This window comes from Aulonocara sp. 'chitande type north' Nkhata Bay, linkage group LG22 (assembly GCF_057382095.1).
Source record: "Aulonocara sp. 'chitande type north' Nkhata Bay isolate Kocher_YH1m ecotype deep benthic linkage group LG22, A_spYH_male_GT1.1, whole genome shotgun sequence".
NCBI lineage: Eukaryota > Metazoa > Chordata > Actinopteri > Cichliformes > Cichlidae > Aulonocara > Aulonocara sp. 'chitande type north' Nkhata Bay.
The window spans coordinates 22,494,683-22,514,706 of NC_141364.1; the positions used below are offsets into that span (position 1 = coordinate 22,494,683).

The 20,024-nt window shown below is 41.3% G+C and overlaps 1 protein-coding gene across 8 annotated transcripts in view; it reads left to right on the forward strand.

Moving 5' to 3' along the window:
• ppp1r9a (protein phosphatase 1, regulatory subunit 9A) overlaps nucleotides 1-20,024 on the forward strand; it is a 53,682-nt gene that overhangs the window by 29,958 nt on the left and 3,700 nt on the right. For 6 of the 8 annotated variants that reach the window (XM_086280419.1, XM_086280421.1, XM_086280418.1 and 3 more), the window contains 12 exons: nucleotides 356-491; nucleotides 4,146-4,298; nucleotides 7,192-7,245; nucleotides 7,919-8,148; nucleotides 9,878-9,974; nucleotides 11,445-11,580; nucleotides 14,840-14,925; nucleotides 15,644-15,776; nucleotides 15,864-15,924; nucleotides 18,250-18,297; nucleotides 18,412-18,460; nucleotides 19,855-19,974. In XM_086280419.1, the coding sequence (XP_086136545.1) occupies nucleotides 356-491; nucleotides 4,146-4,298; nucleotides 7,192-7,245; nucleotides 7,919-8,148; nucleotides 9,878-9,974; nucleotides 11,445-11,580; nucleotides 14,840-14,925; nucleotides 15,644-15,776; nucleotides 15,864-15,924; nucleotides 18,250-18,297; nucleotides 18,412-18,460; nucleotides 19,855-19,974 (1,303 nt within the window). The remainder of the gene's footprint in view (nucleotides 1-355; nucleotides 492-4,145; nucleotides 4,299-7,191; nucleotides 7,246-7,918; nucleotides 8,149-9,877; nucleotides 9,975-11,444; nucleotides 11,581-14,839; nucleotides 14,926-15,643; nucleotides 15,777-15,863; nucleotides 15,925-18,249; nucleotides 18,298-18,411; nucleotides 18,461-19,854; nucleotides 19,975-20,024) is intronic. The other 2 variants (XM_086280424.1, XM_086280422.1) reach the window with 1 other exon arrangement.

Sequence of the window (20,024 nt, forward strand, 5' to 3'; positions counted from 1 at the left end):
AATAGTCATGTGGTAACTAAAGCTGGCCGATATTGGTCCATATTAGTTGCTTGCCGATCTGTTAATATTTAGTAAGTAAAAGAAGACGTGAGAAACACCCTTCAAACATGTTTTGATGTTTCATTGTTTGTCCACCAGAGGGCGCTGCAACTTCCCTGCTGTGTTTTAAATGCTAAAGACGCAACAATGTGATCCAGGCTTCCATCCATCCAACATCGGCCGACATATCGCAATATCAGCATTTTTAAATCACCAAATATCAATCCTATATCTTTTAGGCTCTACTGTCATGTTGTGTAATCCCGTGCTGGCCGCCTCTGTGTCTGTAGGTCAACAGTGCCTCTTGTTGTCACAGGTTTGTGATCGGCCGGGAGCGTCCAGGTCAGCAGAGTGAGGTGGCCACGCTCATCCAGCAGACCCTGGAGCAGGAAAGGAGACAGAGAGAACTACTAGAGCAGCAGTACGCCCACTATGACGCCGATGATGATGAGGTATTGACCATACGCAACCCTGGCCACTGCCCTGGGTGTCCTCTACAGTGCATTTGAGACTTTGTGAATATGCTAGTCTGAATATGCAAAGGTGCAGCCAGGGTAAGATGCCAGCCTCTTAATATGAGGAACATTATCTTAATAAATCTCATTATATCTGCATGTATTTGAGGTTCATTTGCTAACACATTTCTCTACATGACACCGTAGTGAGAAAATGAGGCTTCTGGTTGTCACTTAATGCAAATAAGCTCCTTTCTCCTTCCAATGGGCTGGAAGTTATAGCTTATTAGCTTCATAAAACTGAGTGACAGTAGGCTTTGATGCTGACACACAGAACAGCCTCTCTCTCTCAGCCACACATACTAAGAGCCATGCGAGAGTTGGTCCTCGAAAGCATCACTCAGCATTTCTTTCTCTGATTCTGCTGCTTACTTGCTTGTTTAATCCACCAAACACTGAGCTCAGGGGCCTTCATATCTTTGAGTATGTGTGTGTGTGTGTTCATGTAGACACTCTTACACTGTGTATACACAAGACATAACACAGTGTAGTAACATAAATCAATACCAAGTGTTTCCTCACTTACATACACAGAAACAGCCGCACTCATGCGTAGATATACATGCAGACAAACACTACCAGACATCTTTCACTGTTTTCATCAGTGCTCTTTGAAGCTTTTCATTTCCCTGCAGACGGTGGATTGAGAGCACTCTTCATGCTTAAGAAACTCTTTTCCAGGCTCTGAATGCTGATACTACATGTCAGCACTGCCTAAGCTCCTACAGAGTGTTAAGGCTCAAATGTAATGTAAGATTTCAATGTTGAAAAAGAAAATAAACACTTTAAGGGCTTTTTTCCCCTTACAGATCCCCACATGGACATATAAACAAAAGAATGGTGATTATATTAAATTTGTTAATCCATACATCGATTAGAGCCTGCTGTAAAATGAATCAAAATCAGCCTCTGTGGAGCACTAAGGCATCCATAACTTGCTGCTGATAGGATAAACGGTTGCAAAAGGATTACAAAGATGCGTGTGGCAGTAAAAAGAGCTCATCAATATTAAAATCTTTATAAATATTAGAAAGAGTCATTGGGTGGGTGGGAGTTATTTCTCAATCTGAGGGCTGCAACAGAGTCTTCAGCTCTTTATTGGTGCTTAGAATCGGATCCCAAGAGGAAGGAGGAGTGCATTTAACAACAGACATGCAGCAGACACATGCATGCCCATCTGTTAACAGTTAAATGGAAGCATAGCCCACAAGTCTTATATTCAACCTTTGGTCCTCTAAATAATCTCATGCAATCTTTGTCATGTTCAACATAATAAATAATAGTGACAGAAAGACAAATAATTCAGTTATCAAAGTTAACAGTATAGTAGTATGTGCTAAAACAATAATAATAATAAGGGTGGAGCTGGAGGATTACTGTTACAGCAGCCAAAAAAATAAACACAACATATAAAGTAGAAGAGCTTAGTATTATAAATACATTAATAATTAAAAAATAATAGAATAGCAATAATAATAAAATGAAGCAATAAAGTAATAATAAGTTTGCAAAATTGTGCTAAAGATGGAGTTGAATTAAATATAATAGGTTAAGCTTAATGAGTAGAAACATAAATAAAATAAATACTGATGTCGTGGTGTGAGGCAGGAAAGATCTCCTGTATCTGTCAAAACTGCTTCCAGTCAAAGGTGCATCACATGCTGGGCACCCTCAAAAAGGATTGTCTTTATACATTCAGTAGGAGGAAGTTATACTGTGCAGATGACGGTGCTCTTGTGTGTTTAATGGTCAACTCCACCATCTGTAAATGGTAGCTTAATGTATGTAGATGGCACTGTTTTAACAACCGAGCCTGTTATGGAAATGGGACCATTCGATTGCGATGCATGTGACTGAATCAGGCCTGAGCCCTGCTATCTGGGAGATAGTTGGAGGGATGTGCAGGGAAAGATGAGGAGAAGATGTAGGGCACAGTAATGAGTAGAGCTGAGAGCAGAGGCACAGAAGTGTGTACGTGTGCATGTGGAGCGCGGGTACAAAGACAAGTGTACAAATATTTTCTGTATTTCATTACACAACTGATGATGGAAACTCACAGTATAAGCTAATTGTTGCATATCAAGCCTTTATCATTTCTGAATCATATGGAGATTATAAAATGTATTTGTGATGAGAAAGCAAATTTGCAGGGGGTAAAAGTAAAAGTAAGCTGCAGATGTTTCATGGAGCAGCTTCACTGGAAGTGTTCGAGTCTGTTGGTCATCAGCCAAAGACTGAATCAACAAATCCATTTGGGCCCAGTGCTTAATGGTTTTTGCCAATACTCATTATACAGTGTTTTGGGCATCAGAGAAGAGAAAAACTGCCTTGAATACATGCAGTGTAATGGCCTACATAAATATTTTTCATTTAAGTACTACTAAAAGCTGCAGTAATAAGTTGTATCCGGTGACTTTCATTAGTCTCTTCATTTCTGAGAAACCCCGGCCTTCTCAGTCGTAGCGTTAGCCCCGCTGGATGCTCATACCTCACTAGTTTTGACATGTGACCTTGTTGCACTTGAGGCAAGATGGTGAGTAATTTAAAAAAACAAACAAACCCCAAACAGGGACAGATTTTGTCAGCATAACTTATCTGATGGCTTACTTTTAAAGAAATTATAATTTCAGCTCACCAGGCTGTCAAACTGATTTATTTCACACAAAGTTTAGGCATGGTTACCTAAATCTTATGTAACCGGCACCATTAAAATAGCATTACTTATGTAAAGTAGCAGGTGAAGCGAGGACGGCTTCAACAACATGCTTAAGAGTTTCGGGTAGTCAGACGAAAGAAGATGGAAAGGATGTAAAAGGTGACAAATACAAGGCTGTAACCACCAGAGCATTGCTGGCGAGACCAAATCTAGGTTTGGGTGTCTTGTGTCTTCTACTTGTAATGAAAAGTAAATAAAAGCAACTGCTTTCTGCAGAAATTACTGGCAGGGGCAGTTTGATCATAGTTGAATCCAAGGGGGGATGTATCCCCTCCAACATGATTACAGCCTTGGATAATTAAATGTCACAGTTGGAGCCTGACAGGTTATCTGTTTTGTCCGTTTAGGCTATTCTGCAGCCTGTTAACTTCTCACTGGAGGGTGAATGCTAATAGCTGTATTGGCTTCACTGTAGGAGTGGCTAATTGCCTGTTCAGTTAGTCATTTCACCTCAGATACCGCTGCTGCGTTCGCACTGTACTTAAAGTGACATCTGTCACACATTTCACTGGTTTTGTGCGAGTTTGTATAGATATCAACCTTGACTAAAGTTTGTAGAAGTTCTGCTGGCTCTTTCCTGCTGTGCCTGCAGACTTGTGATGACAGCATGCAAATAAATGTCACTTTTACAAGACCTCGGGGACCCTTTACTAATATAAAACCTCTGTCATTTAAAAATGAATGACAGACAGACTGAAAACCAACCTTGGTTGCTTCTATTTATTCTTCATAAATGTGATAATATTAACCATCTGTGCTTTACAGTAAAGATTAAAAAATTGTGTGTGTGCTACTTGGATTTATATTTTGTGCTCTGTTTTAAATATTCATGCAGATAATTGTCTCCACGTGTGATTTTACATTTCCTCCTAAAGCAGACGGGAGAATACGCCACAGACGAGGAGGAGGCAGGAACAACAGTGGCGGGAGGAGAGAAGAGCATCGAAGTGTTTGACTTACCGGAGACGGAGGATATCTTGTCTCCGTCGGAGCTGGACGCCACTAAACTCTACCAGAAGTTCAGAGAGGTAACCTGAAACGCCGCTGAGTCTTGATTACATAACTGATGGGAGCCTACAGCATTTTTCTCTGTCAGTGGTTTGAAGCGTACATTGCAAATACACCCGCAAAGCCACCAGAATTGCTTAGCTACTGAAAAAAGGTAATTAAATTTAACAACAGAAGAGACAAACACAATAGAGCCTCTGCTTAACTTGGCAAAACGATGCTTTTGTTAAGATCTGCGATCCGCTTACCCTCCCTAATTGCTAATCTGAATGATTAGAGGTGTGAACACAAAGTGATGTAAGTCCTCATTACACCTAATTGCCCGTGTTTTTAGTCGAAACTCCCAGAATAAGAATGAGAGTGAACACCATAAAGCTGGTTTTGAACCAGATCTTGGCAGCGCTTCACACACTGGGTTCCTCAGAATAGAAGCTCTCTTTGTTGAACCTCTGCTACCTTCGCTAACAGTGAACTCACTTTGAAGATTACAGCAATGAAACAGAACATAAATTTACTGACAGTTAACTCATTTATGCTTTAATGCTGCTAAAAAGCTGGTAATATCGATCTCGCGCTCCAACACCGTTACCATCAGCGCTGTGGCACCACCGGCCTTCCACAATTGCTGTATGACACATTTAACAAATGGCTCCAGCTGCACTGCAGGCACTGCAGTGGATATCGAGTGAAAATATAATGTACTCCCTGGGCTCAGGGTGTGTGCTTTTACTCCATTTTGTCATTTTCTCTGCTTCTTGACCTCTCTCCCATAGTTCAGCTTTTCCCTTTCATTCTTAAACGCCTCTGTTTTTGGAGTCTTTTAGGAAGCAGTTGACTATGGGGCTGTCAGGCTTTTGTAAATGACAGAGAGAAAATGTGATGATACAAGATGCTGTTTGAAACAGCAATGATTAATTGTGCTATGAAAAAAATTGGCACGACCAAACTTGTGATGGCGTTGCTTTAAAACGGTCCCAGGTCTGCAACCATCTGCAGTCAGCTGTGACTTTAATGATGACAAAAAATGTTGATAAGAAACAGTCAGTTTCTGATTGAATTGAGTCGAATGGTTAAAGTTTGCAATTGTTGCAATCTTTCACTGATAATATGATGATTAATTGAGATAAATTGTCACTGTCTACATAGATTGACCCACATTGTAAATCTGTATTTATAATTTATGCAGCAATTAATTTTAAACCGTCACCAATTTTTCTCATCTGACTGCAGTCAGTCAGAGTCCGAGTGCAGTGTATTCGCTTTGTGATCCACAGAGGTTGACGGTGTCGCGCGCTCACCCTCTGCAAACTACTCCTAAATGAAAAAGGAAATCTGCGCTATCACTGAGACACCACCACATTTTTTTTTGGTCTCAAGGAAGTTGCTGTCCTATTTTTACTCCAGTGTGAGTGAGCGATAAGTAAATTATCTATCAGATGTCCACTGATTTGTAGACACAGCCAAATATTCTCCCCCAGTTTTAGTCAAACCTCTTTAAAAAAAGGGGAGGATGACTCTTTATATTAGAAAATGAAAGCTCTGCAAAAATGTAACGCTCTGCAGGTCTAACACAGTCATTATCCCAACATGTACCCACTTTAGTCAGTCATTTCTTTTCCTTTGTTCCCTCTTAGACTTGCTGCATCACTGAGCTTTATTCAGACTCACTAGGTCCAAGGATTTCTAGAAGTTGTTAGAAGATGTTATGCAGAAGCAGATTAACTTTTGCACCAAAAGATTGGAACCTCGAAAGCTACACAACTACCTCTTGCTATTTTTGCACATGCACCAGAGCCCTGAAGTTTTCTTGGAGTTACACAGTAGCCGTGTGTTTAAGAACACACGTCGAACACCTGTCAGTCTCCTAATAAATAAGCTGTGTGATGTTGGATTGCACTGACGTGTGAACAGAACAGCTCATATCCTCTTGCATTCACTACTAGTGAGTGTGCATCATGCACTGCCTCCTATCCAGGCAGCTCCCTCTTCTCAGCCTCACAGAGTATTTCTAGCACTGCCACCTACTTCCTGCCGTGTGTGACATGTGAGAAAGGAGAAGTGTAAAAAATATCCTGATGTGATTCTACCAAAATTATTTGAAGTTGTGTGAAAACTTCTTAACTTGCGCTACTGAAACTTCACAGTAACTTTTGGTAAACTTTAAAGTGAATTTTTAAACAGAAGCAGAACTGTTGGTATTGTAACTAATTTCTGCCACTGGAGGTACATCAGCTCACACAGAGATAGTGAATGATTGCAACAAAGAAACACTTTTTCAGTATATACATATAAGAATTTGATATTTGCTTTCAAACATAATGAAAGAAGAATTTTTCAGGAGGAGTAATTAGAAAAAAGTATGAGTATCAGTATTAGTACTTTAAAAAAGTTCGGCCAGTGCTCTGTGTGTCACGCCTCTACTTTTCTCTCAGAGCTTTCACTTGTTTCCATATCCTGCTCTCTCTCTCTGCATCTCCTCTTCTCCTGTTTATGTCTGCTCAGTCATTATCTAACTTCCTGTCTGCCTCTAATGGACCACCCATATACACTTGTACATCTAACTAACACCTAAGTTTCTTAGATTTTTTTTTTTTAGTTTAGTTTTAGTTTTAACATTGCATTAAAAATGCAAAACGTTATTCCATGTTAGAAAATGTATGACTTTTTTTTCCCTTTATGGCTTCTTTAAACTACTTAGCAATTCATGCATCCCTCAGCTTTCCTTGCCTCTCCTCTGAGAGTGCATGTCAGTGCTGGAGCTGGGACGCTGTCAGGGGGAGGACAGAGTCGGCTGCCTCTGTCCATCACGCTGTATCGACGGCACAGAGAGCCTGCTCAGCCATCCATTTGATTCTTGACCGCCCTCTCTTTTCTCTCCTGTTTTCTTTTTTTCTCCTCCTCTGCTACCAACAGCTCCAAATCAAACACACGGTGACCGAGGCCGAGATCCAGAAACTGAAAAACAAGGTAAGGGATTAAAACCGTCTCTGGGCAATCAGGCGACTGGTTGTGGGTGTGTTTTGTCAGTGTTTACATGATTTTTAAATCAATGTGAGACTTGGGTCAGGATAGCCGGTGAGCAGCGGTTCAAGCTTGGTGGAAATGTTTGGGAGATAAACTTTGGTGTTATAAGCGAGAGATGTTTTACAGAAACAATCCACAGCTAAAATACTTTAAATACACTTTATACAACTATTGAAGGTAGTGTTGTCTCTTTGCATGACGCACTCAGTGTTGTCAGGGTCTCTGTGAATGCATTTGTGCCTGCATGCATATAAATAACGGTGTATTATTCATATGCAGTTTGATCAAAGTGGTGCCTATAAAGCTTTTTCCATGACAGTAACGATGTTCCTTGTGATGCAATTTGTACTCTTAATAAGTCTTTGCTCCAAAAAGGCAGTTTTATTAGCTTTTGCTTGCTGATTTTATAACTGTAGGTTTGATTTTGTCTTACTTTGAGACCTTCAAAACGTCCAACAAGCTCGTGTTTTAACAATTAAAAAACAGTCTATAACTTCTTACTTAATATTGGTTACATATCCTGTTAAAAGTGCCTGTTTTTTGGCATGTGTATATGTGTAATATGTTGTATATATAGTGTTGGACATTATTGGACAATGCTGATTTTGTCCTGCAGCTGGCATCAGTGGAGCGGGAAAAGCAGCGCTGGGAGAAGGAGAAGAGCCAGCTGAAGGCCAGCATCGAGGAGAACAAGGAAAGGATGTTGAAGCTGGAGAGCTACTGGATCGAGGCGCAGACGCTCTGCCACACCGTCAATGAACACCTGAAGGAGGCCCAGGCCCAGTACCAGGCTCTGGAGAAGAAGTACAACAAAGCCAAGAAGCTCATCAAAGACTTCCAGCAGAAGTGAGTGAACTCTGGTTAAACTGATCACATTGGACCTCTCACTGTGTTTATTTTTCTCGGTCATGAAATCTCAGTTACATTAAGCATTGGACCAATGACAGTGTTTTGGGTTCAACTGCTAATACAGTTTGAAAATGTAAGTCTGCTGGACACCGGCAGCAACTTAGGTTACTATAACTAATCATGCACTTTCTAATTAGGGTCATTTATCTGAGCTTACAACATTAGTCCAACTGAAAGAATGCTGAATGTACACAATTTAAAAAAAAATCATTGTAATTTATAGTCACATCTATGAGGTAACTTCAGTGAGGCTATTTATAGTCTTTTATATGATTATATAAATTATATATGATATTATATGATTATATATGATCTTGCAGGTATTTATGATGTCACATACTGGCAATCCCAGGTTCGGTTCACTATTTTCACTCAGTTTCAGATTTTAATGTGCTAATGTGTGCTAGCAGTTAATCAGAAATGATTTATGGAAGCTAGTGCATTGGGAAAACTAAAAACTGAACATCCGAGTGATTAAAAATGGGAAGGAGACAAGAATGTCCTAACAAAGTTTCATAGTTTCAAATTCTATGAATATTGCATATTATGTAAGAAAAAAACATTGATTACTTCTTGAGGGACTGAAATCAGGGCAAAAAAAAGACTTATGTGCGATAAATTTTGTCTAGTTAGCCATACTTCATACAAAATCAGTCTGTTTCCATATGTTACTGTAGCATAACTGAGTCAGAAACCTCTGCCTAGGTGCTTTCATTAAATGTACTCTTCTCAGCTTGCCGAGAGAAGCAACAGCTAAGAAGGAAACCTCACATTTATTATAACACTTCAACTCTTTCAAATGAGTACTTTAGCATTAATCCTACAAACATATGTTTTAATTAAAAAAAAACTTGGATGAATTCCTTTGTTTTTCCTTTTACAGCTACCCTCACTTCTCTCAGTGAACCTGAAAAACAATATCTACCTCATTTCCATCTGTGAGCTGGACCAACTATGTTTCTTTTAAGCCTTATCCCAGTTCAACAGTAAGAACTGTGTTTCCATTTTAATGCAGTGCAGCACTCCCTCCTTTTCTGTGCACTGATTTCAGAACCTCTCCTGCTCAGCTTCAGTGTGACTGGATATAATTGGCTGTGCCCCTGCAGGCCAAATGGAAGCAAAGCGGTGAAACAAACTCTCCATGCTGATCTGTACCTTCGGCCTGGGCTGCAGAGGAGAGAGACTGTGTGCCTTTCATTATGCAAACGTCCTCGCGTGCTCTTTCCTCCTTTGACCTGGAAATTGTTTCTGTCTCCCATCACGGAGGTCTTCAGATCCCCTTAAATGCACCTTTAAGGAGAGAGCATCCATCTGGAGGGGCTTAAAGTGAAAAAACACAGGTGTATCCTTCCTTGTGTCTCTCCCTCACATCCTCAGTGGGAGGACTTAAGATGTGATGAAGAAATGAGACAGGAAAGCAAATAGAGGGGGGTAAAGTAGAGGTAAAAGGGAAAAAAAAGATGTGTGTGTTAACCGGGAACAGCGTGATCGGGGTAAAATGAGTCATTCTGGCATCCTCAAACAGCCTCAACTCCCTTATTACCACAGCTGAGCGAGAGGCAAGGCACTATCACACATGATGAAATGTGCACATGCACATATTATAGCTGTATCTTGTTTCCTGTGTTAACACACATCTCCTCTCCCCCGCCTCCTGTTCCTCCAGAGAGGTGGAGTTCATCCAGAAGGAGGATGCAGAGAGGAGGCGGCTGGAGGAGGCTGAGAAAGCTCACCTGGCTGAGATCCAGGGACTGCAAGTCAGGGTAAGCTATCTTCTTTTTTTTTTCTATCCACTTTTCATTTTTGCCATAACTGAATAGCTTCCTGCCTTGTAGCTGTTCAGAGTGGGCTTGTAAAATTAAGCTATTTGCCCTTAATAACATTGAAAATATGCTAATGAGTGACACAGTCTGGCTTTGTGTGAAATTACATTCAAAGCCAATAATCAGCATGGACATAAAGATCTTTAGGAGCACCCCCCTGTGCTTTTTCTGCCACTTGGTGTTTCTTGTAATGTGCTCAGGCCCAGTGGTCACACTTTCTCACATGTCGTACTGCCTCTGCCGCCTCTTGTTTGCCGTTTCACTCTTTTCAATAAAAAGGAAGTGCGACACAAAGATAATCGTGCTGGTGTGAGGTTTAATCATCAACCTTTAGGCCTTTCTTCACAGCTGAATTGTCAATCAAGCCTTTATTTTTTGCATTCGACACTCATTCCTTTACTGGATTTCAAAGGGTAAATAGTCGAGGGTGGCACAGGTAAGAGTTTTGGAAAACAGTAGACTCTTTATACTCTGATACTCCCTCCATACAACAACACACAGAGTCTCTGTTTAACTACACTGACATACTGGAACAATTGTACTATATGTTCAGATATTTGTACACACTTGGCCAACCCCTGAAACTGATTTCTAGGTCTGTGCTCCTTTGTTCAGCCCCTCATTCATCAAGGATATGAAACAAGCTATTTTAGGTCCACTACCTAAGCCAACTTTCTTCTGATTGGCTGTCCCTTGTAAACAAAAGGTTTGAGCAGCAGAGAGGTGGGGAGGCTTCTGTGTTTACAGCCAGAGCTGTCACTGCATTCCCTTCCCAATTCATGACTCAGGATTGTTTACGGGAAAACCCACTCGATTTGGATTTCCAACGCCGACTATACAATTGAAGATGGTGACAGTCCACATAAACACTGGTAAAACTGTAAAACCTTTCTTTTGTACACTGTTGTGGGCTGCAGTGGCTTATTCCTAGCTAGCTTTCTAAGGAGGAAATCTCCTTTTTCCTTGCTTTTTGTCGCCACTGTGGTATTACTGTGGAACGTGATTAACTCAGGAATTAGCTCCCTCTGAGCTCCAACATCTTCTGAGGTGCCAGAGCTGACCATATTAAGGATGTCCACCCTCAGTGACATCATACAGAACCGAGTCTAGTAAAACCTGCCTGAAACTGAGAGTTTGGAGTAATTTGAAACCTGAGCTTGTAGCTCATAGGGATTACATGCACAGATGCTGACCTCTTCATTTTAAACTTTTGTCATGTTTAATTTAATTGTAACAGTAAATATATGAAAATAAGAAAAAGAATTACAGGTCCACTTTTTTCAGATCAAGTATAAATGTGTTTTCTGATCATCTCAGCATGTCACCAATTGTTCCAGCGCTTTAAAGCAGCTGTTTGACAGGTATATGCCTACAGGTGATTAACATCAACCGGTTGGCCCCTCTCTACAGATTGCAACCTTAGAGTCGGAGCTAATGCAGCTGATGAAGCAGAACGGTATCCAGGTCAACAACAACAACAGCAGCAGTTCTGAGAGGCTCAGCGCTCAACAGCACAGCCCGAGCCGAGCTGCAACACAAGCCAGAGGTCTGTTTATGTGGGAACTGCCCATTATGGAAAAAGTATAATATCTCTATATGTTGTTGTTCTGCTTTTTGTTTGTTTGTTTTTCTTACCAAGAAGCTCAATGTCATTCACATCTGTAAGAATTTTATTGGAATTTAAAGGTGAACCAAGCAGCTAGCTAACTTAGCTTAGCAGTGGTTTTAATTTATCTTTTGATTAAAACTTTATTTAGTTTTAATCATAATTTACGCATCTAAATTCTTTTCGTTTTAGTCTTTTAAATATCACGAGATTATGATGAGAGATTCTCAACACAGTTTAGCATTTCCGTTTCCTTTACATTAATTGCAAAATGTGTCCGTCTGTCTGCTCTTCTCTTCCTCACAAGTGTTAAAAATTTGTCCCATTTTCATGTGAAACAGGGAGCATGGGTCCTAGTTGTAGCATAAAAACCAAAAACACAACTTAATAAATTCTGATTGGATCTTGTCTCTCCAGACTATTTCCATCTTGTTTTTGTCCCTGTGCATTAATTTTATTTAGTTATTGTCAAAAACTATGATGAAAATCACTGGTCAGTGAAATTAATACTGCTTAGCAGGTGTGGGAGTAGTGGGAGTAAAACCAGAGCTGCTACCAGTCCCTCTAAAGCTCACTAATGAATATGTCATATATTGGTTTGTTTTGTATGAATCAGTAAAAAACTGATAAATTAAAAAAGAAAAGCAATCATGGTGATTATTTGCCTTCTTTATTTACACTTCATTGATTGAACAAAGATCTTAAAATGCTGGTTAGCACATTTCGCTAGCTCTGGCTAGCCGTCGCTCTCTTAGCTTTTGTGCTAAGTTAGCTTGTTTAATGAATCTTGCAGTTTAATGATGATTTTGCTTTTAAAGTACATTAAAAAACATTGCATTATCCAGTTTTTTACTGTTAACTCACACACTCCATTGTAGATAATATAGAAATATCCATTTCATTTTAAAAATCCTCACACTTGAACCTCTGACTCCAGTTTCACTCTGAACTACTGCAAATAAAAACAAACAACTAATCAGTCCTGAGCCCATCTGTCAGGGTTTCTGTCAGGCTTTGTTCTCCTCAAGTCTTTTTAAGCTCCGCTGGCTTCATTTCAGTGGCTGTAACCGTCAGAACAGTAGAAGAAGCACCATATCTGGTGCAGTTCAGCGGATAGCAGAGTGATTGCATCAGCAGTGAGATGAATGATGCAGCCCACGTATGCTACAGTGGGGCAAAAAAGTATTTAGTCAGCCACCGATTGTGCAAGTTCCCCCACTTAAAATGATGACAGAGGTCAGTAATTTGCACCAGAGGTACACTTCAACTGTGAGAGACAGAATGTGAAAAAAAATCCATGAATTCACATGGTAGGATTTGTAAAGAATTTATTCGTAAATCAGGGTGGAAAATAAGTACTTGGTCACCTCAAACAAGGAAAATCTCTGGCTCTCACAGACCTGTAACGTCTTCTGTAAGAAGCTTTTCTGTCCCCCACTCGTTACCTGTATGAATGGCACCTGTTTGAACTCATCATCTGTATAAAAGACACCTGTCCACAGCCTCAAACAGTCAGACTCCAAACTCCGCCATGGCCAAGACCAAAGAGCTTTCGAAGGACACCAGGAAAAGTATTGTAGACCTGCACCAGACTGGGAAGAGTGAATCTACAATAGGCAAGCAGCTTGGTGTGAAAAAATCAACTGTGGGAGCAATCATCAGAAAATGGAAGACATACAAGACCACTGATAATCTCCCTCGATCTGGGGCTCCACGCAAGATCTCATCCCGTGGGGTCAAAATGATCATGAGAACGGTGAGCAAAGATCCCAGAACCACACGGGGGGACCTGGTGAATGACCTGCAGAGAGCTGGGACCAAAGTAACAAAGGTCACCATCAGTAACACACTACAACGGCAGGGAATCAAATCCCGCAGTGCCAAACGTGTTCCGCTGCTGAAGCCAGTGCATGTCCAGGCCCGTCTGAAGTTTGCCAGAGAGCACATGGATGATACAGCAGAGGATTGGGAGAATGTCATGTGGTCAGATGAAACCAAAGTAGAACTTTTTGGTATAAACTCAACTCGTCGTGTTTGGAGGAAGAAGAATACTGAGTTGCATCCCAAGAACACCATACCTACTGTGAAGCATGGGGGTGGAAACATCATGCTATGGGGCTGTTTTTCTGCCAAGGGGACAGGACGACTGATCCGTGTTAAGGACAGAATGAATGGGGCCATGTATCGTGAGATTTTGAGCCAAAACCTCCTTCCATCAGTGAGAACTTTGAAGATGAAACGAGGCTGGGTCTTCCAACGTGACAATGATCCAAAACACACCGCCCGGGCAACAAAGGAGTGGCTCCGTAAGAAGCATTTGAAAGTCCTGGAGTGGCCTAGCCAGTCTCCAGACCTCAACCCCATAGAAAATCTGTGGCGGGAGTTGAAAGTCCGTGTTGCTCGGCGACAGCCCCAAAACATCACTGCTCTCGAGAAGATCTGCATGGAGGAATGGGCCAAAATACCAGCTACTGTGTGTGCAAACCTGGTAAAGACCTATAGTAAACGTTTGACCTCTGTTATTGCCAACAAAGGTTATGTTACAAAGTATTGAGTTGTATTTTTGTTATTGACCAAATACTTATTTTCCACCCTAATTTACGAATAAATTCTTTACAAATCCTACCATGTGGATTCATGGATTTTTTTTTCACATTCTGTCTCTCACAGTTGAAGTGTACCTCTGGTGCAAATTACTGACCTCTGTCATCATTTTAAGTGGGGGAACTTGCACAATCGGTGGCTGACTAAATACTTTTTTGCCCCACTGTATATTAAAACAAGAGGGGCCAAGGGATACGGCTTGAACGGGATATAAAGGAGAGAGCACACGTGGGAGGAGAATACAGGGTCTGCTGAAATTATCTTTTTGAAATTTAAGTGATTCAGTCTTTGTTTCATCTGACAGCATCTCCATGCGCACTCAGGGAATGAGGAGAACGATGATAATTGTCTGCCTAATTAGAAGTGTCGCTCATGGGGGAAGTTTGGACGTTTTAACTGAGTTGATGGTTTTTTTTAATAGGTGTGTTTAATGTGGGTGTCGACACGGGGTCAGGGAAAATTAAGAAGTTTAAAAAAAGTAAAATTTAAAAAACAAACGTCACGGATGGACAGATGTCATCATGAAGGGATGTGCTCAGGTATACCAAAAGCTGTTTTTGCTCACCATTTCTTGTGTGTGTGGGTGTGACTCTAGACACGAAGGAGGGCTCTCCCCACTCACCCAGCAAAATAAAGGGCTACGGAGGAGTTCCCAGAGACAGCATCTGCTCCACAGACGAGGTTTGTATTAACATGTTTCCTTTACTCAGTGAAACCTTAACACAGTTACACGATTTCTTATTTAACAACTGTTGAAACATGAAACAGACGTGATGCAGACAGATGTGACTTTTAATCAAACGAGCTCCATTATTCTCATTAGCGTACTCTTACATTTAATATGTCTCAGATTTCACCACAGGGTGTTTGGTATGTGCGTGTTTGTGGGCCTTTAACCCCTGTCCATTCCACTTTATTCCTTCTAATGGATTAATTGCCGCTTGTTGCTCTGCCACTTTAATTGAGTGTGTGGTTCTGTCACAGCTTATTGTCTCTCCCAGTGTGATAATAACAGCTACAGTCTTTTTTTTCTGGATGAAAGGCTCGGGTTTGGCTAATGCTGTCACTTAACTCAGCAAGTTCAGATTAGATAAACAACTCGAGAACTGGATCAGAATTGGCAGGAACACAGAAGCTAAGGCACTGTGGCGCTTCCTGGGGAAAAGAGGGCAAGGAATTAGAAATGGTGAAAGTATGTCAAGTGACTTCTGTCAGATTAGTGCGCAGCTCTGGCTGCTCAGATCTCTTATTCTTTGATTGCACTTAATTTCCTCTTCGTTCTGTGGGAGTTCTTTGGAGGTTTTGCTTGTCTTTTCTTTCGCTCTCTCCTTAGTTACATTTTTCACATTTTTATGGTCTCTTAAATTAACTTGATGTTTCTTCTTCTCTCTGCTGTTAGATCTCTGAAGGTCGTGGAAGTCAATCCCACAGCCACTCTGGTCCGTTTCGTAGTGTGGCCTCTTGCGATGGAGGAGTTCCAGCACTTAGGGTCCAGGCCAGTCCAGAGGGCTCCCCCAGAAAAACACTCCACGGTTAGCACTCCTGGATCCATGCAGAACTCTTTTAAGCTCATCATTTGATGTAGGAGTAATGTCAGTATGGGGCGTTTCTTATCACAGGTTCTCAGTCTCCGAGCCCCTCTCAGAGTTTGGAGGAGCAGAGACCAGCTCTGGACCCTGGGTAAGACAGCAGATGATGCAATGACATGTTAACTTTTTGAGTGAATTGATGCATCGTACGTTGTCCAGAGAAATGTCGTCAAATGAAGTTGATAAATGAAGTTGTTAATCAAACACAAGGATCACGTATAAAAGAGCAGTGCTGTGTACACTCACTGGGCACCTTATTAGGTACAGCTTACTCGTACTGGGCTGGATGCCCTTTTGGTAAGGTGCTAAAATGTTATGTTCAAGAAACCAGTTAGAAGTGATCTGAGCTTTGTGACATGGTGTCTTATCCTGCTGGAAGCAGCCATCAGTAGATGGGTAAACTGTGGTTATAAAAGGATGGACATGGTCAACAACAATACTCGAGTAGGCTGTGGCATTTAAGTGATGCTCAGTTGATGCTAAGGAATCCAAAATATATAAAGAAAATTCCCACACACCATTACGCCACCTGCAGCCTCAATAACTGGTAGAAAGCAGGATGCATCTATGCTTTTTTGCCAAATTCTGAACCCAACATTCAAATGTTGCAGCAGATCATCATTAGTTTCCTGTTCTTAGTTGACAAAAGTGGTACCCAGTGTGGTCTCCTGATGCTGTAAGCTCTAGAGATGCTATTCCAGGAACATCCAAGTTTCTGAAACTCCAGACTACCTGCAGCCACAGCCTACTCTGATGCTCAGTTTGGCTTCAGCAGATTTTCTTGCCATGCCTAAATACACTGAGTTGCTGCCACGTGATTGGCTGAATACACATTTGTCTTAACAAGCTGTTGAACAGGTGTACCTAAATGAACCAGATAAACATTTACAAACATGCTGAGCAATGAACACACATGAGCAGATAAAACATGCTGTATTTATTTACAGCTTTTATCGTCTGCAGTTTTAATCAGAATCAGAAATTCTTTATTAATCATGAAAGAAATTATAGGTTACAGCAGGCAGCACGCTAATGGCACGTGCGCATTTACAAAGGAACCCTCTGACTGAACTTTACACAAACATCACATTGGGAAGACATGTCAGAGAGGTAGGCTGATAGGAAAAAAACAACGAAAATACAAAACATGAGGTGAGAGGAGGAGAAAAAAAACTCAGACTGAGCTCCTACTGGGAGAACAGTTTGAGAACAGAAAAAAAACACCCCAGCACAAAAAGCACATGACTGTCAATACACCATAGAAACACAAGACAAGCAACTGGGGTGGGTAAGGGTAAGAGAGAGCCGGTGTAGACAGCACATCCGGTCCTGCAGCATGTCTGTGCTGGTCCAGTCAACCCGCCATCTACCCCGGAGAGGACAAGCATCGAAGGCGTTTGGAAATGGAGGGGGATGAGTGTGTATCAGTGTATGTGTGTGTGTGTGTGTGTGTGTCCTGAGTTTAGCTGAGAGAGTGTCCTTCGCCCTGCCAGGCTAAGTAAACAGTCTGTTCTCAGGGTGAAAATTTGTTTTGTTCAGCTCCAGCCTTGAGACCACAGCTGGCGCCTATATGGTAGCCGGATGAAATGATGGTAGCATTCCTTTAGTTCGAACAACTGCATGTCAATTTTACAGCCGCTCTAACAGTCCAACACTGGTCTCTCAATCTCCCGTTGGAGAGCCGCGAGTTTCTCCATGATGTTATCCAATTTTCGCTCATAGGTCTTAGTCTGAGTTTTCACTGCAGCCTCAAGCTTCAAGATCTTATCCGTGCAGCGTTCAATGAGCCTGTTTCGAGAAGTCACAAGTCGTCCCATCGCTTCAATCACAGCGGGCAGCCTTGTGGGGTTTTGAAGAGCCGATTCTGCTTTCTTTAATCTTCGATAAACCAGGGCCAAGCCAGCTCCGATCAGCAAGAACCCTGTTATCATGGTTCCGAAAAGGTAGATGTCTTCAATGTCCTCGATCGACAGCCGCGCCAGGCACAGGACCCTCCAGTTATTCCACTCGTCCATCGTGTATCCGGCAGGGAACGTCCCTCCAGGACACTCAGGCTCACCCGAGCCCAGGCTTCTCGTTGAGAAGAGGGTGTCAGTTGCATTCAGGGACCAGTTGATCAAATCCATAATTCCCCTTTTAGGTTTTAGAGAACAGACTGTGAGAGTGTTCCAGGGCAAGAGTAGAAAAGTAGACGAGACTAGACAAGGACACGAGAAGCCAAGCAGGGAAGATAAGGGAAAGGGGGAGGAGAAAAGTGCGACCGCCTTCGTCAGGAGCCAAGAGAGACAATTTAACAACTGATCTTTTATGGAAGTCATTTTGTATGAATAATTACTAAAGGTTCATAGTTAACAAAGCACATGAACAAAAAAATTGCATCACATATGTTACTCAACTCCACTCCACCTCCTCACAGGAAAACCAAAGTGAAGGACAAAGATCCCAGAGCTTCACCTGGAAACAGGTATTACTGTTTGCATTTTCCTTGTCTCCCTCCATCTAATAAACACGAGGATTTAAAATGTTTACTTCACGATGGCTGATTTCGGAACTCCCTGCACCTCTTTCTGTCTCTCAGCTCCACAGAGCCGTCAGCAGAGAACAGTCCAGAGTACCTCAAGGCCAAGGTGTGTGAGGTTTGGTCATTGGTACCTTGGTAAATAGTGATTCTCTCTGAATAATAGTCTGCTTTGCCCTTTGTGGTGCACAATTATACATGCACTTAAAAAAGTCTTCTTGGCATCCGTGCAGTTTTTAACAAGTTCTGCATTTTCACTGCAGGTTACTGTTCACTTTGTAGCTTTAATGTACTGTGTAGTTTCTGTTGAACAGACTGCACTCACATGGCCACACTTCTTCTCCTATTCACATTATGTGGTATTGTATTCCTTTATGTTTAATAATAATGCTTCAAACAATTGAAATGGAAATAATTTTGTACCCCAAGATGTAATTTGGGGCTTATATAAAAGGAAATTACCTTGCCAAAGCCATAGAAATCCATAATTTGCTTTATAATTGCCCAATTAATTGTGTAACAGTCGATGAAACTCAGTAAAAAAAAAACATAATGATTTAGCAAACATATGATCTGATTTTAGGTGTTAATTTAACTTTAGCAGAAAAATCTGATCACAGTGTGAATGAGTTCATTTTCTAATGTGTATAAAATCAGTTAAACCTCATCCTGATACAATAAGATTAAAGTTGTAGGAACTTACGTGAAAACTGGCTAATCCTGTGTAATATCAGATGGGGTTACCATAGGATTAAAAAGGAGATTATTTTTGATCCTGCACCAGTTCAGTCCTCTCTCACTCCCAAGACACCCTCAGCTTAAGAAGAGTGCACATGAGAAGATAAATCTTATCAGAACTTCTTCTTAATTATGTTTTTATGGAGCTTTTAGGTAAGGAGTCCTCCCAGAAAGCTGACAGTCTAAGCCTGAGATTAGTCTCACTTTGACCTCAGATGGTACTGAGACTAAAAGGACTGAGTTAAGCTACTGTATGTTATTGAGCGTAAGAAATAGCTCTACACTCTTAGCCATATATCACCGAAACTATAAACCTGTGTATTTCAGGCGAAAAAAGGAACGTTCAGTAGCTCAAATAAAGTTTCTCTGCAGGGCAGTGTTGTGTCCACGTAAATTCCAGCCAAATTTATAGTTTGCATACTATTCAAGCATCTTTAAAAAAATTACAGATATGCACACACTCCTTCTTGGAGCTTGTCAAACACCTAAAACATAATTTTTTTTAAAAACAGGGCGATGAAGCACATCAGTTACATTCTGGGAGAAAAAAACCTCCATTTTCTTGATTCATTCACTCCCCGTCCACTCTCTCAGGTTAAAAAAATCATTCTTAAATACATTTGTAACATCTACATCGTGTTGGGCTTCACATAACGCTGCACAGAAACATCAATAACAGAGAAGCGTTCCAACTAATCGGCTAAATTCAGCCGCAGAGCCAGTTGGCTCGCCACAAGTCTTACGAACGTGTTGTTGATTTCTTAGGCACCCACTTTGTGCGATGATCTGAGTGCCAGCAGCAGCAGCTCAGTAGAGATCAGCGGTCTGCTCAGTGAAGCCAAGATGTCAGGACGCTCACACACGCTGGTGCTGTCCTCAGATGAGGTACTAAATGTTCCCGAAACTTCTTCGTGGATGTTCAATATGGAAACACA